The sequence below is a fragment of the Stenella coeruleoalba genome, assembly GCF_951394435.1.
Source record: "Stenella coeruleoalba genome assembly, chromosome: 15".
NCBI classification, from domain to species: domain Eukaryota; kingdom Metazoa; phylum Chordata; class Mammalia; order Artiodactyla; family Delphinidae; genus Stenella; species Stenella coeruleoalba.
This window is the reverse complement of record NC_137161.1, coordinates 86052722-86077529: the sequence shown is the minus strand read 5'-3', so window position 1 is coordinate 86077529 and position 24808 is coordinate 86052722. Positions and strand designations below refer to the sequence as shown.

The window sequence follows — 24808 nt, the reverse complement described above, 5'->3', positions numbered from 1 at the left end:
CCAGTCACGTCTGTCCCCTCGGCTCTAAGTACTTACAAGGAAGCACGGTTTCTAAGTGGAAACACGATTGCCCGGGCCTGGGGAAAATTTACTGTTTGACTTAGAGCTCTAACAAGATGGAAGCAGAAGACCTTCCAGCTCCTGCGTCTCCTCGTGTGGTGGTTTAATCTGGCCCTAAATAATCACAGCTGGGCCTCTGGAATCATGGCTTCTCCAGACCCAGCACATCCAGCTTGTTTCTGGGGGCCGTTTTGGAGAAAGCATCATCGCTTACTGGCTCTTGGAGGAATTTTTTTTTTATAAATTTATTTATTTTATTATTTTTGGCTGCGTTGGGTCTTCATTGCTACTCCACGTTGCGCCGCATGGGCTTCTCACTGCAGTGCCTTCTCTTGTTGCAGAGCATGGGCTCTAGGCACACGGGCTTCAGTAGTTGTGGCACATGGGCTCAGTAGTTGTGGAGCCCAGGCTTAGATGCTCTGCGGCATGTGGGATCTCGCCGGACCACGGCTCGAACCCGTGTCCCCTGCATTGGCAGGCGGATTCTTAACCACTGCGCCACCAGGGAAGCCCTGGAGGAATTTTTTACTTTTTTAAGGCATCATACTCCCAGGCAGACTCAGACCCTGTGCTGTAGAGATGGATCGTCACAGGGAGGAGAGAACCCGGCCCCCTCCTAGGACCCCCCACCCCCAACTGATACCCCCCAGGGCTCTGTGGTGCTGATCCAATTTCTAAGAGTTGAAATGCTAGAAACTGCTACAGGACACACACTATTGTTTTAGGATGAGGTATTTGTTAAGAGTTCTTTTATTAATAATTCATATCTTCAAGAAAACCTACCAGAGGGTCATCAACTCATGTCCATGGTATCTGAAACCATAAAGCAATTCAAAACTATGTCTGTTAAGAATTGCTCGAGGCTGCAAGTAACTGAGAACCAAAATAACAACCATTTAATACAAGATAAAAATTTATTTCAGTCTCATGTAAAAGAAACCCCAGCGCCAGTCCCGGGCTGCAAAGTGTCATCAGTGACTCTGGCTTTCTGTTCCACCATCCTCCGTGCAGGGTTTCCCTCTTCAAGGGCACCTCAAGATCCAAAATGACTGCAGGAGATCCAGCCATCACGTCTGTATTTTAGGCAGGAAACGGGAGGAAGGGCTGTTTGCTTTGTCTCTACCCTGGACCTTGCCTTCCATTTCTTTGATCACTCTTGCTGCCAGGGAGGCTGGGGACTATGGTCTTTTAGCTGTGCACGTGGTTTCCCAGGAGAAAACCAGGATTCGGTTGGTGAGAAAGGCAGTGTAGACGTGGATTACCAACGAGCAGTTGCTCCCACAACTCCCATGAACACACAGACCTAGGTCTGAACCCCAGCCTGCCACCTACCGGCTGCTGAATGAGTACTCGCCATGGTGCCAGGCTGGAGCTGGCCCGGTTTGGCTGTGCCTGTCGGGTCTGTACTCAGGAAGTTTGCATTGAGAGGGTCAAGAGGAAGAATGGTTCTGGAGCCCATAAAGCCTTTGCTGTCTGCTGTGGAGGCAGTGTGGCTCCTGGGCCGTGGGCAGTAAGCCCACCGGAGGGCCTTGGACCACGTGCTGCTCCCTGAACTGAAAGATGGAGCGAGGCTGCATCGCGTAGGACGCTGCCTGCACAGAGCGCCGGAGCACACGTGCGGGGCAGCTGGGTCAGGAGGGCCTAGCCTGCGGCTGCGGCCAGGGGATGCAGGGGTGTGGACAGTGAGACCTTCCCGGCAGCCTGTGAAAGGTGGGGGGGGCCCTTCCCAGGGTGACGATACAATTTATCGTCCAAAGCAGGAAGCATCTTAGAGCGGGTGCTGTAAATCAGCTGTAAATCAGGCCTGTCCTGGGAAAACTGGGGTGCACGGTCACCCTACCTTCACCCTGCGTATGACACGGGGCCTGAACTGAGCTCGCTGGGAGGGGTTTGTAGGTGAGGAGGGGTGCAAGAGCTGAGAGCCTCTGCAAACTATTAAACAATTGGTTGAAAACAAGGAATTGGAGAAATTTTAATGCACGAGAAACAACAGCAGGGCACCCCTCCCCCTCTGCCTGGGAATGCGCATATCCTGTGTCCCGAGGGCTGCGGGATGCCTGGCTTTCAGGTCCCCTCCCTACGGGCAGCACACCTATTCCACGCGTGACATTCAACTGCTGTTCCGGCTTCCAGGGACCGCTGGCCTCCGACCTGGCTCTGTGTCCTCCGTGGGGTCCTGTCTCCCGACTCACGCCTGCAGGGCTGGCCGACTCAGCAGGTCAGCCCTCGGTGGAGTGGACCGCTCCCTGCTCCCTCCCGACCAGCATCTGCCCCCGGGGGGCTCCCTGGAGGGTCTCCTTTCTTCCTCCACGGGAGGACTGAGCCCCCAGGCCGTCTAGGCAGCAGGACGCCCCTCGCCCCTCGGCGTGGCCCCGCGGGATTCGGACCCCCCTCCCGAGCCCCGTTGGGACTCAGCGGTGCCCCCGCCTCACAGCTGGTCCTCGTCCACCCAGACGGTCTTGCGCTGCTCGTCCCCGATCTTGTCCTTGATGACGCGGAGCAGCTCCTCCACGCTGCCCCACATGTCCGCCTCCACGCTGGCGTAGAGGCACGGCAGGGCCTCCAGCTCCTTCTCCTTCAGCCGGCACAGGCGCAGGAACTCCTCCTCCGTCTCCGGCCGGGACAGCATCTTCCTGCGGGCGAGGAAGGGCGAGGGAGACGCACAGGGGCGTGGCTTGGCTGGGCGGACCCGTGCTGTGGGGCCACCCCGTGCTGCCGCCCCCGCCCCCACCCGGGCATCCTACCGACGCTGCCTTCCCCGCTTTGTTTCTCCATAGCCTCTACCACTTAGCACCTTACGCACTGTCCCCTTTTATTCTGTTCCTTAGGGAATCCTAAGAGGTGGGGACTTTAGTCTTTTTAATTGTGGTAAAGTACACGTAAAATAAAATTTCCCATCCTGACCACTTGTAAGTGTACATCTCAGCAGTGGTAAGTTATTCGCAGCGAAGTGCATCCATCTATCTCCTTAACTTTCTCGTCTTGCAAAACTGAAACTCGACCCATTAAACGATCACTTTCCCCCTGCCTCTCAACCCCTGGCACCCACCCCTCTACTGTCTGTCTCTGTGCATCTGACCCCCCCCAGGGACCTCGTAGAAGTGGAAGTGCACAGTGTCTGTCCTTCTGTGTCTGGCTTGTTTCACTGAGCATCATGTCCTCAAGGTCCAGCCATGTTTCACCATGTGTCAGTCTCCTTCCTTTTTAAGGCAGAATCATATTCTCCCGTAGGGATGGACCACATTTTGTTTATCCATTTATCTGTCAGTGGACACTTGGGTTGCTTCTGCCTTTCGGCTACTGTGAATGATGCCGCTGTGACCATGGCTGCGCAAACACCTCTTGGAGACCCTGCTTTGAATTCTTTTGAGTAGAGACTGAGAAGTGTGACTTCCGGATCACGTGGTAGTTCTACTTTAATTTTTGAGGAAACTCCTTACAGTTTTCCGCAGCAGCTGCACCCTTTTACGTTCCCAACCAGCAGTGCGCAAGAGCTCCGATTTCTCCCCATCTGGGCCAACAGGTGTGAGTTTCTGCGTTTTGGACAGCAGCCGTCCTAACGTGTGGGAGGTGGTGAGGTGGGGACTCTGCGCTCCTTTGCTCACTCATGGGGTCCCGGGCCTGGCCCTCAATAGGCACTCGGTAAATATTTGCGGAGAGAGTGGAGTGGCCTGACCTCCCTCAGTGTCAGCTGCAGTTGTGTTGCAAGGAAGGGTGGGGATCAGAGATGGTGTCACGTGACAGGCGGGCCACGCCCCTCCCCCACCTCAGCATCACCCTGCTTTCCTCTTCCTAGCAAACCTTACCGCTAACCCTTCAACAATCACACAGGCCCGACCTTGAACACGGACCCAGAATCGGACCTCTCCTCATCGCCCGCCAGACAGGATGTGGTCCCGGCATCACTACCCCTCGTGTGGGTCGTCACGACGCCTGCGTCTCAACGCAGCAGCCAGTGGGGCCTTTACATCTCTTATTAGATTAAGTCACTCCTCAAAACCGTCAGTAGCTCCCGTCTTACTCAGAAGGAGACGTCACATCCTTCCGCGGCCGACACGGCCCGGCGTGGTCTGGACCCCCTGCGGCGCCAGTCACCTCTCACCGCTCTGCCCAGCACACTGGCCTCCTCTGGGCCATCCCCGCCTGGGGGTCTGGGCGCCAGCTGTGCCCTCTGCACCTGCCCGGCCTGGCCTCGCCGTGGTGGGTCCTGCTCCAATGCTGGCTTCCCGGACCACCTGGGTCCCAGGGCGCCCCCATCCCTCCCGGCACCCATCCTCCTGGACGCGTTTTGCGCGCGCGCGTGTGTGTGTGTGCGTGTTACCGTTTCCATTGCCGGAGGGGTCAGGGCCATGTCCCCCTGGACCGGGGACTGACCTTCGATAAGGGTTCACTAAAGGGATGCTCGGGGGAGGGGTGGGCCCAACACAGCCAGCTGTTCTTGGCGGGAGCCGCAGAGGCTTGGTGAGGTCGGGGAGCGCAGGGGTGCTTTAGGGCCCCTGCGGGGGGTCCCGGAGCCCTACCTGAACTTCTTGATGTTCTTCTCCGACACCCGGATGAAGAGCACGATGGGGTAGATGCGGGACTTGATCAGGTCCCTGGCGCAGCTGATCCCGGCCTCCAGCAGACAGTGCTTGTTCTGCAAACACAGTGGCCGGCGGTCGGCGGGGGCCCATTGCCTCCTCGGCCTGTGTGGGTGCCTGGGGCGGGTCTACCGGGCAGGGTGGGCTCCACGGGACAGAGCCGGGGGCGAGACAGCCCCGCGTGCCCCCCGCTGAACCAGAGAACGAGCCAGGCAGAACCCAACCTCTGAGAGACAAGGCCCCCCGTCCGGACACCTGGCTCTCCCTGCACAAGGATGGGTGCTGGCAGAGCCCCGGCACCCAGCCCGGGGTGAATCAGGCAGTGTGCGTGAGTCTTAATAAAAACCCAAGTCAGTGTGGAGAACACCTGCTCCTCTATTCTGCCTGCGAGGCGCTCTGGGCACTAGGACGGGGTGGGTGGAAAACACAGGGAAGGTGAGGCGGCCGGATGGTCCGGGGAGGACGTAGGGCTCTCAAGCACGACTCCCCGGGGCCTGAGAACGCGTCGTTTCTGAAGAAGGATGATCCCTGTTTTGCCACTTAAACCTCTGCACTGAACTTGAATATAGAAAAGCGCACACGCTCCTAAGCCTGCGGCGCAGTGGGTTTTCACAAAGTGAACGTGCCGGTGGGACCAGCACCCAGGTCCAGTGGCAGAGGTGGCCAGCCCAGGCCCCTGCGCCCCCGGCCACCGCTCCTCTGCCTCGCCAGCAGAGCCACTGCTGGATTTCTGACAGCACGGATTCCTGGATGGGAAGCCCTTCGCAGCCGGAATGTTCTCAGCTCCAGCCCTGCCCACTCACTGTCCATCGGCTCCAGCTGTCACGACTCCCTAAGCTTTAACACCCAACAAACGCTTCACGGCGGGCCGACAGCTCTGCCCGTGCTTCGATCCGTGTGACGATGCGGGAGGGGGCGGGAGTGACCATCGGCTGGGCGGCAGGTTCGGAATCTCTGGCTGGACTCCTGCTCTTGCCGTCCCCCAGGTCACCGTCCCAGACTCCGGGGCCGTGACCATCCTCGTGGGCCGAGAGCCCCACCTTCATCCAGCCCTGGAGCGAGGAAGAACTCCACGCTCAGGGCCGCCCAGGGTCTCAAAGCCTGGCTCCAGCAGACTCCAAACTGCGCGCAGATGCCTTTTCTGCGTCACCGCCAAGAAGCCTTCTGATGGTCCACTTCCCCCACCTGGCGAACACGGTGCCTGTCGCCCTCCTGCTCGCTATCTCTGGTCCCTGTCATCACCGCCAGGCGCACACACATCCCTGAACGACGCGGACCAGAGGACCACCACCAGGAAGCCATCAGAAACAGAGGAGGTTCCTCCAACCCCGCAGGACAGGGCTTGGAGACGTGAGCACATGGTCGAGGGAGAGAGGAAGGAGGTTCACCCGCGGCGAGGCGAGAGCATCGCCCTCCCCATGGCGCTGGTGGCTCACAAGCCCCGTCCGCCTCCAGCTGGCCTCACCTTGGCCGCCACAGCCTCGATGTGGGCGGGAACGACACATTCAAAGGAGTTGGGGTTCTTCTCTCGGGAGTAGATGATGGTCTCTGTCTTCTGCTTTCTGAGGAACTCGTCTCTCGTGACAACATCTGCGGGGAGAGGGGCCAGTCCTGAGGACGGCACAGGCGGTCTCGGGCCGACTGTCCCGTCCAGGCCCCGCCCTGCTTCCTGGGCTCGACAGCGCTGCGTGTCTGATCCCTTTCTGGCCACGTGGAAGTGAATCTCGTCTCCTCCACTAGACCCCGTGGCTTCTCAACTGCGGGCAAGGTCAGGGTCCCACTTTACAGTCCCCACGGCAGCCAGCCATCCGCACCCTTCCGTCGGCCCCTGAGGCCCTGATGCAGGCGGCGGGGGAGGGGAAAGGAGGGCGGCCTGCAGCGGGGGGCTCACCCGGCTTGCACATGGTGAACTCCATCGCGCCCCCCGAGTTGAGCAGCTTCTGCACCAGCGCCTTGGCCAGCATGGTGGGCGTGAAGAGGACGGGCCGGCGGCGCTCGCAGTAGAAGGCGCGCACCAGGCTGTAGGGGATCAGGCTGAGGTTCTTGCCCAGCTCGCTCTCGGGGTCCAGCTCTGGGAGGGGACAGGGAAGGGCTGGTACCGCCTGGGGCAGGGGCAGCCCAGGTGCCCTCTCGGCTCCATGGAGCCTTGAAAACCATTTGGGAGTGGGGATGGGACACCGGGGGCTAGTTCTCAAGGCCCACCGCACAAATGGACACCAGCCGGCGGCCCGGACGCCCTTCCGCCGTCCAGGCGAGTTTACGGAGTGACCCGTGGGCCGGGCTCTGTTCTGGCAGCTGGGCCAACAGTGCCGGGCCAGGGAGACGGCCCTGCTCACAGGCCAGGAGGCGCCGGCAAGAAGCGCGTAACACACTCCAGGTGCTAAGCTGTCCAGGGAGGGCCCGGGCTGGGGCTGGAGTGGAGAGGCGCCCCTGGCCCTCGTCACCATCAGCGCCGGGGCCAGTGTGGCCCTGGGAGGGCTTGCTCGCCGCCGGCAGGGCCTTCCACAGGGGACCGCGCACCGGGAGGCCCCTTGCTGGCTTCACGATAAGTGACGGTCGGTGCCCAGCGGGGAGAGAATCAATAGGTAAACGCTTCCCAGCAAACAGCTCCAAATAACACGGGCGTCTGGGCTCAAACCAAGTACGGCGGGCGTCGGTCGGGGGAACTTGGCAGGATGCGCCCGGCGGCCGTCGGTCCCCCCGGCCAGGGCCGGGCAGCTCCTCCCCAGGCGCTACCCTTGCTTTGGAGGAAGCAGACGCCCCAGCCCCACTCTCGGGGCCCCCGCGGCCCGCCCAGACCCGAGGCTGCCGCGCGTGCGTGGGGCGGGGGGGAGGGGCTGGGTGGTCGGCACCACACCTTCCTGCTTCTCGGTCAGGAGCTTCGTGGCGTCCAGCGAGGACCGGGCCAGGCTCCCCCGCGGGCTCCCCGCGACGATGCGCACGCGCTCGTGGCTGTTCATCCTTTTGTACTTGTTCTCCGACCTGCTGACGAACTGCGGACAGAGGGGAGGGGGTGGAGGAAGGCGTAACCCGGGCTCGGGAGACCTCCGTTCAGATCCGGGCTCCGCCCCGGGCGCCTGGGTCAGTCACGCCCCCCCTCAACACAGGGGACACCTAGCAGGTGGCGCAAGTTCTTCAGCTGTCAGGGCGCCGTCAGTAGACGAGTAAGCGAACAAATGCTCACACTCTCTTCCCCGGCTGGGCGTAAGCTGCCAGAGGGCTGGTCCCAAGCAGGCCCTCAACGGAGCCCCCCTGCAATCCCACCCACATCTAGGGGATCCACGGGCACTGTGAGGCCTGGAGCGCTCCGGCTGTGGAAGACCCCTGGCCGCCCCCAAAACGGCCCACCCGGCGGGGGGTGCGGGTGACTTCACCCCCTGCCTCGGCAAGCCCGAGTCTTCCGGGGGAGTGCCTGCGCCCTTCTACCATTCAGAGTTGAGCCCTGGAGGGCGGAAGGGGATGCCCAGCGGTGGACACCATACTCCCTGGGCTACTGTGAGACTCTCCACGCCCTCCCTCTGCAGGGAGGAAAGTGCAGGGAGCTGGGATGTCAGCCCTGCTCTGTTGTTAACCGGCCTTCGAGTAAGTCACCCAAAAACGCAGGGTTTTGGACTCATGCGTGACGTCTGGGCACAAAAAAGTGTGGTCTCACGTGGTCCTGCGGTCAGGGGTGCCTCGGACGTCACCAGGGTTCCCTTCCACCTCCGTGAGTGTCTTTCTGCTACCTGTTTGCCTCTACCTGGGTTTTAGGGCCACACTGTGAACCATTTCTCTGGGTTTCCCACGTTCCAACGTTAGGATGGAGCAGTGGAGTGACACACTAGCTCTGCTGGGGCCTAATTAGCACAGAGCCAACACGGGAACATCCTTGCGGGGCGACATCTTAATAGTACTCTCAGCTTTTGTGAACTGGTGACAGAGAAAAAGGCCGCACGGAATGCTTCTGCGTTTATGTGAAATCACTTCTGAACACGTCACCCACGAGGCTGTTCAATGTTCCTCGTATAACGATCCGTGCCAAAGAGAAAAAGAAAAAACCCTCTTAGAATCAAGTACAAGGGAAACATTTTTCCTGCTTCCAAAGAGCTAAAACGTTTTGGCACCAGGTAAGATATAAAGACTCTGCTGGGTTTCCCTTTCTTCCCTGGCTGCTAGGATGCTCAGAGAGAAATTTAATGCTCAGTCTGAGGACCTGGATATCTGGAATGTTTGTTTTCCTCTCCTCACTTTTCCATTAATATTTGAGCAACTAAGATGTTTAAGTTTCTTTTAGCCCTAAGTTTGCTCAAATCTTTTATGAAAGTGAGGTTTGCTTCCAACAGGTGCAGACTGTCTAGCGACCTGTCACTGTGAGGATAAAATGGGACGGAAGACGTAAGGTGCCGTGAAAAGCTGCAAGTGGGGGACAAACACAGAGCACTGCCGTTCTGATGCAGCCTCCTCTTCTCGGTGGGGAGAGGGCAGGCCTGCGGCAAAACGTGGCTGCAGGTCAGCAGGCGCTCCGAGAGCTTTACCTGAAGGAGCTGGCCGAAAAGGAAGCTCGCTCGTGAGAGGCGGGGGCTGACCCGGGGGTCCGCAGCGGGAAGTGGTTCTTCGGGCTGCAGGGTGTTCTGAAATCAGTTTATCAACCGGTCAGACCCGCCGGCATACTGATGCCGCCGGGCACGGGGGACGGCTCCCAGCCCCGCCCTGTGCTCACGGGGATCCCGTCGTGGATCAGAGCACTCCTGACAGGGGAGCAAGCTCAGGGGGTGAGACGGGCCTCGGGACTTCTTCCAACAACGACCGGAGCCGGCCGAGGGGAGCGTGCACCGCAGCTGGGGAGGGTGCAGAGGTGGGGCTCCTTCGGGAGGGGGCGGCCCTAAGGAGCCCGGTCCCCTGCAATCCACCATCCCACGGAGATGGATGGCTCCCACTCGGGATCCCCTCCAAAAGGGGCTTGGGAGGTGGTGTGAAGCCGGCGGGGTGCTGGGTGACCTACCCGGAGGGCCCGCAGGGTGTGGTGCGCTGTGTCCACCTCCTCCCGGCTGCCCCGGTGCATCAGGCGCTGAAGCTTGACCAGGAGGAGCTGCTGGGCTCTGGGGAGGTGAGAGGGGAAGGCGGAGCCTCAGGGGTTGGAGAGACCCCAGCGCCGAGCCTGGGGAAGCCGGCGGGGGGCCTGGCCCGGGCAGGGGGCTCTACGCAGGGTGTGAGCTCTGAGCCCCAGGGGTATACCAGGGAGGGACTGGGCACTGAGCTTCTGGGCTTGAATCCTGCCTCTGGCACTGACTCATCTTGGTACTGGGGCAAAGTCGCTTAACTTCTCTGAGCCTCGGTTTCCTCATCTGTAAATTGGGTCTACTGAGGCTGGCCTTGCAGGGCTGGCCTGGGCAGCAGAGCCAGAGTCTGTGGATGCTTTATAGATGCCCGGGGCGTCTAACCAGGGGCAGGCTGATGCTCAGGCCTCAGCGGCTACTGCTGTATAATTACAGAACGACGCTGGGGAGATGGGCTACGGAAAAGATGACCGTTGAACACAGGAAGCATAAACTCAGGCTCTAAGCTGTCCAGTAATGATGGAAAGATGGCGCTCTGGGATTTAGTGAAGCAACGGGATTTAAGAGAGCAACACTCCTGGGGGGCTTCAAAGAGGAGGAGGGAATGGGGGGCGGTCACTGGTCGGCAGGCAAAGGCTCCCCGCCGTGAGCCCCTCTGCCGAGCTGCACGGCCCCGTCGGCCTCACCGGCTGTAGCTGGGGATGGTGCCCATGTCCAGGTCGTGGTCCGTGAAGGGGTCGACCCGCGCACACAGCCACTCGTGCTTGTCCTGGTACATGGTGTCACGGACGTGCACGACGTCATCGCACTTCAGGGACATGGAGCAGGCGTCCAGCTGGCTGGAGATGTTCAGGTTGAGCCGGATGTAAAAGGAGTCCCCCGACGTGATCAGGCCCTCCTCCATGTCCTTCAGCAGCTTCCGGTACCCTGTGGAAGGAGAAGACGCAAAACCCATCGGTGAAGGGCCTCCCACTCCTGGGCTCCCCGCGGATGACACCCCTGTGATGCGGTCCTCCCAGCACGGGGGCGTGGTTAGGGAAACGTCTGTCCTCCCCGATGAGTGAGCAGCTGAGTTACTGATGGCTTTCTCTCTTTGTCTTGGCTGCCAAGAAGCTCAGAGCGAAATTTTGTGCCAAGTTGCAGCAAATCTAGGACCTCTGCTGCGACCTCCATGTCCCTCCCTACCGATACACGGTGCTTGTGTTTTATCATTTCTGTCTTTGATTGATAGGTAACTTACATGCAGTAAACCCCATCACCCTTAAGCATTCCGCACGATGGATGTTCACAAATGTCTAGACCTGGGTAACCACCACTCAGAACCTTCCCTCATGCCCATGTCAGAACCCTGCAGGGGTAACCTCTGTGCTGACTGCCAGCAGCCCAGGTGAGCGCTGCCTCGCTTCATATGCGTGGAAGCAGACGGTACGTGCTCTTCCGCCAGAATGTGTCTGACATTCACTGCACGTCACGCCTGTGCGCTTCAACCGCGATGCTGCAACGTAGCATCGTGTGTTCTTTTTTTTTTTTGGCGTGGACCGTTTTCAAAGTCCCCATCATATATTGCCTCTGTTTCATGTTTCCGCTCCTTGGCCACGAGGCATGTGGGATCCCAGCTCCCCAACCAGGGATCGAACCCACACCCCGCCACACGGGAAGGAGAAGTCCCAACCACCGGCAAGTCCGGTGTGCTCTTTGTCATTGCTGTAGAGTATTCCTTCCACGTGGTGCTGATTTATCCTTTCTCTGGTGTGCACATTTGTCCTGTTTCCAGCTACTATGGACACCTCTGCTACGAACACTCTTACACCTTTGTGGACGTACGTACTCATTTCTCTTGGATGTATTCACAGAAGTGGAATTACTAAGTCACTGTGTATACGGTCAGTTTTAGGAGATACCGCCAAACGGTTTTCCAAGGTGGTAGGACCACGGCACACGTTTTAACCTTAGTTAACACCATTGCCCTTTAGTGTGAGATTTTGAGACTCCTTTTGGAAGGAAGCAGGGCATAAAACTATGAACACAATAAACGCAGTAACTTTCAGCAAACGTCCAAGGCATAAATCCATAATATAAATCCTGAAATCAGCCCCACGTGCAGACAGCCGTAACCCAGTGGAAGCTAAAACAGTCCTCATCGCCAGGCCCAGAAACAGTTCCTCAAATGCTATGTCTCACAGGCGACACCTCGCACACCAGGGAGACTTGAGCCAGCGGGCCTGTCTGAACACGGAGAGACGGGATTCCCGGTTGGGCCCTTCCCACCCACCTGGGCGGGGTTAACACTAATCACCATCTGAGGGCTCCACCACCCGGGAGGAAAGGCCCTACAGACAGGATCCTGCCAGAGGGAACCCTTCTTCCGCTGAATTCCAGACACAGGGCTGCTGCTACACAAAGCCAGGGGGCTCTGCTCGTACTGGGTTCTACGGCACCGGGGCTGGTGGGCAGGGCAGCACCCGGAGACTTCCTGCTGGGCTGGGATGCCGGCCTGGCAGAGGGGAGGAGCCCTCCTGCAGGAGGAGAAGGCTGGGCCCCGTGTCTGGGGACAGAGCATCCTTACTTCCGCACTGACCGGGCACTGCCGGGAAGGAGCACGGACGAGCAGGCGGCAGCGGGGAACCGCTAGAGAGAGCGGCTATTTATGCTGTGTTGAAACATTCATGAGCCCCTGGTGGTTAAAAATAAGATCCAGCTGCAGAGATAATCATGCAAAAAAAACCCAGAGGTGAGAACGAGAACTCAGAGTTGGGGAGAAGGAAGACGCTGCCTAGGAGTCTGGGTCGGGAAAGAGGAGACACCCTGAAAAAGCTGCTGGGAGGCCAGATGAGAAGGGGGTGAGGCCCGGCTGTCCTGCAGCAGGTGGCCTGGCCGCGGTGTGGCTCAGTGGGCCCGCGGGTGCAGGGGCGGTCACCCCAGACTCACTGCCTACGTCAGGGCCGGGAAGCCTGAGAGAGAAAAAACTAACCTCAGCCTCGCAGAGAGAGCGGGGAGCTGGCCGGGCAGTCTGCTCGCGGCTGGACATGCTGCCTCCACCGTGAGTGGGGCAGAGGCCCGAGGCGCGCCAGGGCAGGTGTGTGCCCACGTGTGTCAGCGCGCCTGCCCTTCCCGCCCCACAGCTGCCCCCTCAGTCCTCCTGACGAGCAGATGAGCAAGGGGAGGGACCGCCCGCCCCGCCTGGGGTCTTCACCTTCCTGGTTGACCTTGTAGTGCAGTGTGACGGGCCCACTGCACCTCTGGACGGTCCAGTGCACCTCCTCCTTCGTGCACGTCTCCAAGGGGACGCTCTGCTTCTCGCCTTTGACGCAGCCTTCTAGCTAGATATCAAAGACACATTGTCCTGCTCGGGCTCCACGGCGAGGCGAGCGGAGCTGCGGGGGTGAGACTGCCCCGCCGGGGAACAAAAGCACCTCTCCTCAACAAAGACCAGCTCAGCGCTGCTGAGGGAAGAAAGCATCGCCCTTAAACGGGGTTCACGTGCCTCCCGCCCGCCGCCCGGAGCACGTGTGCGCGCGTGTGCGCGTGCACAGGCTCTAGGAACACGAGCCAAGAGTCGTGGAGAGGAGGGCCCGGGGAGGGGCTTCCAGAGAGGAGCTGACAGGCCCGCCCCCTGGCAACCCCTCCTCCTGGCCGGGAATCCGCAGCTTAATGCAGGCTTGGGGGGGGGGGGTCCCTGCGCCGTCAGCAGCAGATGTGCGGAGGAACCAGAACTGCTGCCTCCCCCAGCCCCCAGCCCCTCACCAGCAGCAGCTGGTGGCCCTCGCGGAGGCCGGCCTTCTCGGCCAGGGAGCCCGGCTTGACCGCGTGGACGAAGCTCCCGCGCGCGTTGCCCCCAAGCAGCGTGAGCTGGGAGATGAGGCTGTCGCCGCTCAGCGTGGTGTGCTGCACCGCGGGCCCGGGGCCCCGCACGTGTCCCAGGGACGTGACAGACGGCCGGAAGGGTCTGCGTCGGGAGATAAGACGGGGGTTAGGCAGCTGTAGCTAGGACTCCCGGCCGGGACGCCCAGAGAGCGGGGCCTGGGCTGCAGCGTCCCCGGGGAGTCACGGCAGCGGCCACCTTAGGAGAGAGCTGGCGACCGGCTCCTGCTGTCACAGCACACGCCAGAAGCAGGGGCCCCGGGAGACACTGCCACCGGGAGACGGAGGTCACACACGCCCCGGCTGCTTGCATCGGGTGCAAGGGCTGCCGGCCCCTCCTCGCACCCCGGGAAGGCTGCGTGGACACAGCCCACCGCGCTTCGGGGAGTCACAGGTGGGGTCCGGGGCCGGTCTGACATGAGAGTTCCGTTCCTTGCCTCTGCCGGGCTGTGTGGCCCCGGGCAGGCCCCGTCCTACGTGGGCTTGGCTGGGGGTCAGGGGTAGTGATTTCTGACTTTGGGACACTATGATTCCCAGACTCTGATTCTAGAATACGGGTGCTGTGGACGATCCCCTTTGCAGGGGATCGAGGGGAGAGCAGCCTTCACCTCATCCCTGCCCCTCAGCCCAGCCTCCCCTCTCCCGTGACCTCGGTACCTTTCTAGAGAGAACTTCCTAAACATGAGGTTGACCTGCTCCAGGTCGTAGGCGTCCAGGCCCTCAGACTGGTGCGAGGAAGAGGAGGAATGGGTGGAGGGGGGTCCGAAGGGGAACCGCTCATGGCTGTCATCTGCGAAGGCGTAACGGAAGCTTCAGGCCCCCGAGCAGGAGGGAGGGCGGCCCGCGGCCTTTCTGACGTGGCCGAGGCGGCTCCTCCCTTTCTGCCTCCTGGCAACTCCTCCGCCCTCCCCGATGAGGGAGCAGCGTCAGTCAGCGGGTCCCGGAGGCCCTGGGGGTATAGGGCCCAGTCCCGGCATCCTCTCCTTCAGAGCCACTCCCCCGCCTCCACGGGGAACCTGGAAAGGCGCCGCCATTAGCGGGCACTGGCTCTGCTTTGGAATCGGGGTCCAAAGTTTCATCTGGGGACCTCAGGTCTAGCCACCATCTACCGGCCTCTGTGGGTCTGGGGTGGGGCTGCAGGACCAGCGTGTGGACAGAGTAAGGAAGCCCCCACTCCTCCCAACTCGGCGGAACCCCGAGCCCCCCAGGGAAACACGCCCACCCTGCACAGCTCAGGCCGCTGGGATGGGAGATCTGCAAGCCCTGCTCTGGGCTGATAACAAAGGCTTCTCTGCAGAGAGAATTTGTCCCGACACTGCAAAACGCTCTGGACGGCTGCCCAGAATTCTCTTCCCAGCTCTCCCCTTTCCAAACTCCTGGAGCTCTTCCCATCACCCAGCCTCGATTAGGTGCCGACCTCTCTTTAACACTTGAAAGCTGCTGGTGGTCACCAATTAAGGAGAGCCACTAATCTTTCATTTTATCTGCTGGCAGCCTGAGCCGGCGAGGGGTGGAGGCAGGCTGGTGGGAGCCCTGGAACCGAGGGGGCTGGCGGGCCACACCCAGAGGATTCTGAGCCCGGCTCCACGCTGCCAGCTCCTCGGGGCCCGAGGACGCTGCCACCATCCCAAGGCGCCGGGCCATCTCCCGAGAAGCTGGAACCCTTCCTGTTCTTCTCCCCCCTGTCCATCCAGTCAGAAGCTCAGGTCTGGGGACTTCCCTGGTGGACCAGTGGGTATGACCCTACTCTCCCAATGCAGGGGGCCCAGGTTTGATCCCTGGTCTGGGAACTGCATCCCACATGCTGCAACTAAGAGTCTGCGTGCTGCAACTAAAAGATCCCGCATGCCGCAACTAAGGCCCAGCAGGGCCAAAATAAATACATGATAAATAAATAAACAGGGGCTTCCCGGGTGGCGCAGCGGTTGGGAGCCCGCCTGCCGAGGCAGGGGACGCGGGTTCGTGCCCCGGTCCGGGAAGATCCCACGTGTCGCGGAGCGGCTGGGCCCGTGAGCCATGGCCGCTGAGCCTGCGCGTCCGGAGCCTGTGCTCCGCAACGGGAGAGGCCACGACAGTGAGAGGCCCGCATACCGCCAAACAAACAAAAAGCAGCTCAGGTCTGCAAACCTGCATGGGTCTCCCCACTGGTCCTCAACTATGCCACCACAGTCTCTGCCACAGCAAGAACTCAGGGACACAGGTTCTGTGTCCCACGCAGCTGTGACAGGGCCTGGGAGGTGCAGGAACTCAACGTGTGCTGGGCCTCGCGGCTGCAAGGGGTGGTGGCTGGCGGGTGCTGCGGCACGCTTACTCCCTGGAGACGCAGCCCTCGTTTCTGGCTCTGCGTGGCAACATGCTGGGCCGAGGGAATACCCCCTCCATCATACCAGCTCTGCCTGTGGGTCGGGTTCAGGGCTGCCACAGCCCCTCCAGTCTCCCCAGTGCCTGCCTGCCCCACACCTACAGTTTCAGGGGATGAAAACCAACCTTAATGGCCGCCCCATCTCCATCCCAGGGCCCCAGCCCCATGCCTGCCACTCGTCTCGCCGAGGCTGGTTAACAGCTCAGTTAACACCTGGCTTCCTAAGGGGTCCCCCTGCTTCCAGCCCCTCCTCCACCACACTCCTCCTTAGTCTCCCTAAGACTCTGTTTCTTCATCTGCAAAACAAGGACGACAACAGCATCTCTGAAAACAGCCGCTGAGAGTCACTGGAACTGGATCACGGCGCTTGGCTACCATCACGAGAGCTATGCTTTCTTAAAAACCCAGACCTGACTGATTCTACACTCAGCATCGGGATGGTTCCTACTGTCTGCGGAACAAAGGACAGGCCCCTCGGGCGCTTCCCGGCCTGAGCCGCTCAACCGGCGAAGGCCTGTCTTCCTTGTGCACAGACAGCCCTCTCGGAATCCACTCTGCACACGTCTCCTGAGGACCTACTGTGTGCCAGGCTTGCCCCAGGCAGGCTCTGCTGGAAGGTCAGGATGGGGCCGACGTGGCTGCCACCCCTGTAATGTCTCTCAGACCTGCTGGGTACCCACCGTCAAGATCTAAGGCATCGAAGCCACCGCTGTCATTGTCGTCTTCAACTGTGCTGCAAGACATAAGGGGGGACAGGAGAGCTCTCCTGACTGTGTGTGCAGGTGGGCAAGGGAGAGCGAGGCTTCCGGAACGTTCTGGCTGTCCGAGAGGCTGTGGCTCTGAGAGGGCAGGATGGGTGGGAGAGGAAGGTCAGCAGGTGGGTGGAGGGCTGTGGGCCACGGGAAGGCTGCACGAGGCTGGGTGCTTTGCTGGGAGGGCAGGGCGGCCCCAGAGCCTGCAGAGGCCGCATTAGCTGGCGTGAGGACGGACAGGAAGAGCTGCTGAGCAGAGTCCCCGACAGCCCCACCTGCTGCTTCCCACTCATTCCTCTCCCCGGACGCAGAGTGCTTAACAGCGTTTATACTCGGACGGGCTGCATTGTGTGACGGGCCCAAACAGACAGGACAGCACGGGAGTGAGGCGCGTGTTCCAAGAGCTGTAAGCTGTCCCTGTGTGGTTCCTGTGATGCAGTAACGAGGCCCAAGCCAGGTGGCTGGCAGGACCCAAGGTGGAGATCCAGCCCCGCCGGCCACTCCTTGGTCTGGCCCTTCTAGGAACCACCAACCTCTGACTCTGAACGTACGGTGCTAAATATCTGATGACTGGAAACATCTGGATGCCCAGGCGTATCTCTATTGTGGTCTCCACAATGCGGACACTGATGGCCTCCACGAGGTGAGGAAAGGGGAGAGGCAGTAGCAATGAGGGGGACATTCACAGGGTCTCTCACTCTTTGGCAGAAAAAGCCAAGCTCTGGAACCATGGGATGGAGAAACCTGATTTCTCGGTAGCAGGGGGCAAAGCGATGTCGGTTTCGTCATTTGCTAGCTAGCTGGGGGGCCCTGGGAAAGCCATGTCCCTTCTCTGAGCCTCAGCTTGCTCATCTGTAAAATGGGCACCATCCTGCCTATATTTCAAGCTTCCCTTAAGGACTGCCGCGTTAGTTAAGTGTCGAGCGGCACAACAAGCACCAGGAAAATGTGCCGCCCCCTCCCTCCCCCTGTCACCCACCTCCGATGAGGCGCATCCTCCTTACAGCGTCTGACGATGGAGTCGTTCCCTGGGGGCTCGGCCGTGATTGACATGATGCTGGAACGGCTTCGATGGGGCTGCTTCAAACACACACGCACGTTACGGGGAGCTGCACCTCCGCGGGCACAAATATCATACACACACGGACTAGACTTAAATCAGATGCGGCCCCGCCTGCTACACAGGCAGTGTGCGCCCGCAAGCGGGTTCTCAGCGGCGACCTTGGCCGAGGAAGGCTCGTGCTCAGCCTGGGGCGGCCGAAGCCACCAACCCTGGTGCACGTCTGCTCGCCCCGGGGACAGGAAGCGGGGAGGCGGCTGGGAGCCCGAGAGACGGTCCTCGTTTGTGCCCAGCACAGGCAGAGCTCTCTGTCCCCAGAACTGCCCAGCCTTGGGCACCTGCTCTGCACGAGAGGAAGACCTTTGGGGCTGGTGGATGCCCACGCAGACAGCTCGGCTGCTGGAGGGTGGCCCTCTGAGACAAGGCCCGCTGGCTCCTGGCAAGGGCTGCCTGCACTGAGCGCCTGGGATTTCCCCCCCCAGAGCTGGGCTCAGACAGGGGCCATTCCTTATCGCGTCTCTCTCCTCCAGGGCCTGACGCTGGAGCAGCTGACCAGCTTCCCAGGGCTTCCCCTCGGGCTTAGAATTTCTAATCCCACGCCTCCTGCTGCCTGGCTAGGGGGAGTGACACCGCTCCGCCCAGGTGGGCTGGAGGGAGGCGCGCGGGTGCCGGGCAGGCCTTGCTCTGCCGCTCTGGCCCCCGCCGGCTGCCCCCCTCCAGCTGCCGGAGTCGCCAGAGGCTGAGACGCGGCAGCGTCAGCCGCCTGTGCAACTCGCCGCAGCCCTGCGGAGGCCCGTCTCTTCCGCCCACCGAGGGTTAAATTGGGAAAGGAGGTGGCAAGAAGGTGTAAACACATCGTGAGGCCAGGAGACGTCGAGCAGGGCCTGGGCTGCAGCCCTGGGCGAGGAACGCGGGCGGGCGAGGCCGGGGTGGGGGGCCCGGCCCGAGCTCCAAGCCGCAACGGGGAGCGGCGGTGAGGGCCCTGCTCACCATCTTGGAGAAGGAGGTGGTGATGGGCAGCGACCCGGAGGAGCTGGGGCTGGCGTCCGTCACGTCCTCTTCGTGTCCCCTCCCTGTCCTCGGCGAATCGGGCAGGAGGCGCAGACGGAAGGGGCGGGGGAGAACGGGGAGGGCAGGGTCAGTGAGAGCCCCTGGGGCACTGCGCCCCTGCGGCCGTCCTGTGGGGGGGGCCTCCTCTCCCCTCCGCTTGAGGAAGAGCCGGGTCTTTTCCCCACCATGTCCCTCCCCCCACACAGGCCCAGGGCGGCCTCGTCAAGGCTGGACGATGCCCTCCGTCCTGAGGGCCAAGGTGGGCATCCCGGCTGGCACTCTGTGTGTAACAGCGGGAACTGGGGCCGGAACGTCCCCACTAAACAGGCTGACTGGGGACCGGGGCCAATGGGCTGGGTGTGCTGCGTCCCGCGCAGACCCTGGCGCCCCTGTGCTCCTTCGAGGCTGCCTGGGGGCTTCTGCACACTCCTTTCGGCCCTCGTCTTGCTGCAGGGGAGCGGTCAGCTTCCCCATCCACAGCCCCACGCGCTGGTGCGTGTGCGTGCGTGCGTGCACAGCCAGCCGCACACGTGCACCCCGGTCCGTGGCGCCCTTGAGGTCCCTGGCCCAGCGCCCCACGTCAGGCAGCCGGCGAGGCTCCGTCTCCGCTGCACCCCTTTCCCTCTGCTGGGCACAAACGCCCTCTCCACTTCTGCTGGCCGCAGGCCCTTTACACCTCCCTTCTGTACAAGGTCCCTGAAACACCTGGTCTGGCCACCAGGGAAGTGGCTCGGCCCCCACCTTAGGGCTCCCCTTCCCCCGGTGTCCCCACCAGGTGCAGCCCAGATCTGGACCCCTGGCTGCCCTGCTCTCCTTGGCAGGATGAAGCCCGTGAACTCGGGCCTGGCTGTCAACCTCTGCGGGCTCGTTCCTGGCGCCGTCCTGCTCTGACCCTAGGAGGCAGCACAGCTTTCTGTATCACACGCTTCCCAGGCCGCACATCCATGTCTCTGCTTCCTGCTCCATCCCGGGGGGCCCTTCCGGAGGCCGCGCCCAGTGGCCTCAATCCTCCCTTTTCTAGACCCCGCCTGCACGTGCCCTTCTTGACAGATCCTTCTCCAGCCTTCTTCCAACTGCTCTCTTAGGTGTCCAGAGCCACATCCCACCTCCTCACCGATGGCCCTGCCCGAGTACCTGGGCTCTGGAAGCATCTACGTGGACCTGCCAGCACCTGGCACACAGTGGGTGCCCGGTGCACCCAGGCAAACCCTCGCTAGCCAGCTGTCGCTCCAGAGTGGCGCTGAGGAGGAGTGAGAGGAATTCTGGGGACAGTGTGTCTCGGAGAACCCGGGGTTGAGGGGTGAACTGGTGGCCTCCCACGCCGGGGACTGCCTGCCCGGAAGTCCGGGAGGGAGGCCAAGTATCGGGGCTCCGGACGGACCCACGGGGAGAGGACCTCAGATGTGACGTTTCCGTGGTCGGGGCTCCCGCCCTCTCCGATGACAGCGAATAGTAATCACCATCTGGACACCCTGCCGCCCCGGGGCCCCAGGGCCCCCGAGACCCCTCCCGGGTTAACCTTGCAGGATCGACGCCTATGATGGGAGAAACAGATGGACCGAGAGTCAGAGTGACAGACAGGAGAGGGATCCGGGCGTCTCACTAACCTTGAAAATCTGACGTTCGCTTCAGGCTGATGGGGGATTTGGCTCTCTGCAGCTGAAAGAGGGGAGGGGAAGCAAGGAGACAGAGGACACAAATCAAACAAGGCCTGAGACACACGTCACCGGCGCTAAGGCAAGAAAGAAACTGAGGCGAGCCCACGCCGCCCTCGTCACGTGGCCGCAGGAACCACGGAGGGCACAGGATACCCCACGGCCGTGGCCCCCCGGCCCAGCGCAGGCAGCCGCTGGTACAGACACGCTCGCCCCACGGGAGGCGCTGCCACGCGGCTCGGATGGTACAAGGGCCGAGAGTGGAGGTGGGGTGGTGCTGTGCCGCTGAGCAGAACTGGCTACACGGCACGGGGGAGCCTTCAGGAACAGACGAGGCTTTGGGGCAGCTGCCCCGGCCACCCCGGCATTAGGTGCTGGCGGGTCCACCCGGCCTCCGAGGTGCTGCCCCAGGCCTTCCCGCCCCCTGTGTGCGAGGGCGGGGAGAGCAGAGGCCCCGCCAGGCCCCGCGCGTGAGCCCGTCTCATTCACTCAGTCACATTCATTCTTTCCTCAGCTGATGGCGCGCGCTAGAGACAGAGCAAAGCAGATAGGATGAGTGCTGGAACTCCAGCTCCATCACGGGCCGCCGACGTCGGGAAACACGCGACAGGCGCTCAATACCTATTCGCTGATAAACAAGTGAATTCGGAGATCGTGCTTATACCATTCTCTCTCCTCTCTCTTAACTTGTACTCCATTCGTAGGAGATGAAAGAATTCGCCGGAACAAACAAGCGAGAAGCACAAAGCTGGCACGGTTTCCCTTCACAGGGCTGACGGCGGTCAAGTCGCATCCGGGGTCTGAGACCCGCCCCAGGACCACGTGAGGCCCTGCTGCCTCCTCCCCCGCGTGCAGGGGGCCCCCAGCGCCCCGGTCCCCACCCCCGGCGCCTCCCGGGCTGCGTGCGAGCACCTGGATGCCCTTCAGGTTCATCCTGCGCTTGGGCGGGTGGTAGGGCAGGAAGTAGCGGCTGTCCTCTGGCGAATCCTCTGAGGTTGAAGAATCGTCAGCCTCCTGACCGTTGGTCCTGGGGCTGGTGTCCCCAAAGTTCTGAGAGATGATGGTCACTGGCAGGTTCCTGGGCAAACTCTGGAGACAAGGGGAGGCCGTGTCCGTGACGGGGCACAGAGGAGCTGCCGCCACGCGCAGGAACAAGCTCTAATGGAGCTATCGCTCCCTCGGGCCCCAGGCTTGAAGCTCGGACGGCCTCCTCCTCTTTCCTGACCCCCGCGTCCACCCCGATGCCAAGACCTACCACGCTAGCTCCACTCTCCTCCTCACAAGACCCCCGCCCCCATGTCCCTCCCGCCGGGGCCCTGGCGCAGACTCTCGCACTGTGCTCTTTACAGTAGAGGGACTGCCTCTCAGATGGCCTTGGCCCCTTATCTGATACACCACCATCAGATCCACAATTTCAGGCCCTAGGCCTAAGCTACAAATGTAAGAAATGTTGCTGAATGACTGGATAATGATAACAACAGTGCCAGGTACTGTCCTAAGTAATTTATAGCCATTATCTGAAGCTGAGCTGCAAGGATATTACGTAACTTCTGGTTGGTCCCCTCAAAGCCACGTAATGTAGGGCGCGGTCAGCTAACTGCCACGCAGCAGGAAGCTGAAGTGAGCTGAGTCATCCTTCCTGTGGCCACTGCGCTTGCGCTAAGTATACTAATGAGGTTTTAAAGTAGTGACCTATCCGATGCTGGCTCACAAGTCGCACCCTCGGCGAAAGCCAATCACAGAGCGACACATGTTCTTAATCCCTATATAAGCAGACTGCTATAGGATTGCGGGGTCTTCCTTCCATCTTTTCTTTAACCAAGCTGTGCTCCAATAAAGTGTGATACGAGAAGAATCTTGCGTGTGGCGACTCGTTATTCTGCTGGTCGGAGGCGGCTCGCCGCAACGTAACACCCTCATGCCACGTTGCCTCCAAACCCGAAGCTTTTGGCCTTACTTCCCGCACAAAATCCTTCACGTCCAAGAATAACTCACGACCGAGCTCCTTAGACGACGGGCCCACTCGGCTCCCTCCTGCTACCCGCTCCAGCCCACCTCCTGCCTGTCCCCGCCTCCCGCTCCATGGATGACAGACCTGCCAAGCGCGGCCTGCCGACGGCATGCCATGGGTGTCACGCCTCCAGGCCTTTGCTCGTGGTGTCCCTGTGGGCTGGAATACAGCCCCATCTTTCCTCACCTAGCCAGGCGCCGTCACAGCTTTCGTTCATAAATTCAGCAGATGCTCCCCGAGGGTCCACCCTGTGCCTGGCCCTATGCTACACGCTGGACGAACAGAGGGGCCTACACGGAGCTGCTGCGTCATTACAAACTGTGGGGAATGCGCAAAAGTCGAGGGCATAACAGAGGCTCCTGGTTTCCATCAGGAACCGGTGAAGGCCTAGCTGAGGAAGTTGGCGCTTCAGCCAACCCCAGAAGGGGGTCAGAACTTGGCCAGGTGAAGTCCGGGGACAGCATTCCAAATGGAGGTCCCGAGGCTGGCTTCTCCTGTAGGGAGTCTTTCCCGGAACCCTGACAGAATGGAGGCCTCCTCCCCTGGGCGCCTACAGCGCCCCTCCAACGCGTCATTTACAACACTTGGTTGAAATGTCACGCTCCTGGATCTGCGTCCAGCACTAGATCTGAGTCCTCTGGGCGAGGGGCTGGGAGGGTGGGTCCAATCCTGGTTTCCCTGAGTGACTGACTAGCGATGCCCTCGGGGAAGTTACTCAGCTGCTTGTGTCTGGATTCTACCCTTGGCCAAGGAAGACAGCGATCTTACTGTCCTGGCGGGCAGTCCTGCGGCACAGAGGGCACTTAGCACGGTACCTGCAGACACAGGCACCCAAGCCCACAGCTACGAGAGTGATAGTATCATCTACCTGCCTGCACGGCATCGCTCACTTCGGAGCGCCTGGGGCCCCGCGGTGACACGTGCCTGAACTTCAGATCGAGATAAACGACGGTTTCCTTACAGGCCCTACTGACTTTAATGGGAGCAGGGCGTCTTACACCCGATGACCATCCAGAGGGGTTTAAGGACACCCAGTGGCAGGCTAACGGCCGACAGAGGTCCCCTGAGGAGGAGCTGCGGTTCTAACGCGGGAGTGACTTGCCCGAGATCACCCGGCCAGCAAGCGGCCCGGCCAGGCTTTCGTCCTGCCTCTTCTAGCTTCAAAATGAGCGGCTTCTACTCATGACGACCCAGACACACGGCGGCTCAGGGGCACGGCTGCTCTGGGCGTGGGAGGGAAGGGTGTGCTTCCTCGCGGGAGCGCGCGCGCCCGGCAGCCCCACCTGCTCGAGGCCGCCACTGTCCCTGGAGAGGCGCCGGAGTTTGCTCTCCAGGTTCACGATGCAGGCTTCCCGCCGGACCATCTCAATCCTCATCTCGTCGTTCTTCTCCTCCAGCTCGCGGATCTGTTTCCTGTACTTGTCCTTTTCGATTAAGCACTGGGAGTACTGGGTCTGCGCCTCGTCCCGGGAATGGAAGGCCTGCCCGGAGGAGGAGAGGGACGAGGCTGATTGGCCTTTGCCCCGACGCTCCCAAGTCAGACCCAGACGCCCGCTCCCCAGCCCACGTGTCAGTCCCACGGCCTCTGGCCCTTTTCTGGACCCTGACCCCTGGGCGTTTCAGTCGATACCATCCTGAACAACACGTCACAGCCCCCGTCTATCCAGCCCCGGCTGTGTCTCTTGGAGCCCACCCTCCGCCCTAGCGAGCGGCACCATTATTATTATTCCCACTTCACAGACGAGGCCTCCAGGGAGTGGCAGCTCGCCTGCAGCCACGCGTCTGAAGAGTGACGGGGTCTGGACCTGGCCATCTTACTCTAAAGCCCGGGCCGCCGGGCTCCAGCTCAGGCCCCCATGCTATTCAAACGAACTGGGATAGAATTCATTTTGGGAACGGAAGCAGGAAAGATGGATTCACGAGTGATTCCGGCGGAGTTAATGACACTGCCCCGGACAAAACCTCCTGCTGGACCCCACGGCCCGGAGCCCGCAGGCCTGCTGCGCAGCCGCCCCGGACAGCCCGTACCTGGTCGCGCTCCCGCTCCACCTCCTCCAGCTGCAGCATGAGGGTGTTCATGCGGTGCTTGTACATCTCGCAGTCCTTCCCCAGGGTCGAGCACTTCAGCTGCAGGTCCTCCTTCTCCTCCAGGTACTGCGAGCACAGGGGGAGATCAACACACGCGTCAAGCGGTCATCAATCGGGGCCGAGAGCCGTTTTCTGGCTGCGTCTTCCCAGAGCCGGCCTGCCCCTCCCCACGGGCCTGACCTCGTGAGAGGCAGCTCTCTGACCAGAGGGGACCAAGGTAAAAGGCCAGTCCACCAACGGAGATTTGCTGTGGACCTACTACGTGCCAGGGAATGAGCGGGAGACAGGGTGGA

The 24808-nt window shown here is 61.2% G+C and overlaps 1 protein-coding gene across 10 annotated transcripts in view; it reads right to left on the bottom strand.

The window, feature by feature from the left end:
- Window positions 1-985: 985 nt before the first annotated feature.
- Window positions 986-24808, bottom strand: part of CARD11 (caspase recruitment domain family member 11) — a 113711-nt gene continuing 89888 nt past the window's right edge. For 3 of the 10 annotated variants that reach the window (XM_079944379.1, XM_079944381.1, XM_079944387.1), the window contains 19 exons: window positions 24456-24581; window positions 23711-23908; window positions 21329-21505; window positions 20369-20420; window positions 18702-18784; window positions 17631-17731; window positions 16580-16632; window positions 14195-14327; window positions 13421-13622; window positions 12870-12996; window positions 10363-10603; window positions 9622-9718; window positions 9155-9250; window positions 7498-7633; window positions 6532-6711; window positions 6106-6230; window positions 4581-4696; window positions 2493-2693; window positions 991-2262 (listed from right to left, as the gene is read on the bottom strand). In XM_079944379.1, coding sequence (XP_079800505.1) covers window positions 1848-2262; window positions 2493-2693; window positions 4581-4696; window positions 6106-6230; window positions 6532-6711; window positions 7498-7633; window positions 9155-9250; window positions 9622-9718; window positions 10363-10603; window positions 12870-12996; window positions 13421-13622; window positions 14195-14327; window positions 16580-16632; window positions 17631-17731; window positions 18702-18784; window positions 20369-20420; window positions 21329-21505; window positions 23711-23908; window positions 24456-24581 — 2859 coding nt within the window. In that variant the 3' untranslated portion in view covers window positions 991-1847. Of the gene's footprint in view, window positions 2755-4580; window positions 4697-6105; window positions 6231-6531; window positions 6712-7497; window positions 7634-9154; window positions 9251-9621; window positions 9719-10362; window positions 10604-12869; window positions 12997-13420; window positions 13623-14194; window positions 14328-16579; window positions 16633-17630; window positions 17732-18701; window positions 18785-20368; window positions 20421-21328; window positions 21506-23710; window positions 23909-24455; window positions 24582-24808 lie in introns of all 10 variants that reach the window. The other 7 variants (XM_079944384.1, XM_079944385.1, XM_079944382.1 and 4 more) reach the window with 7 other exon arrangements.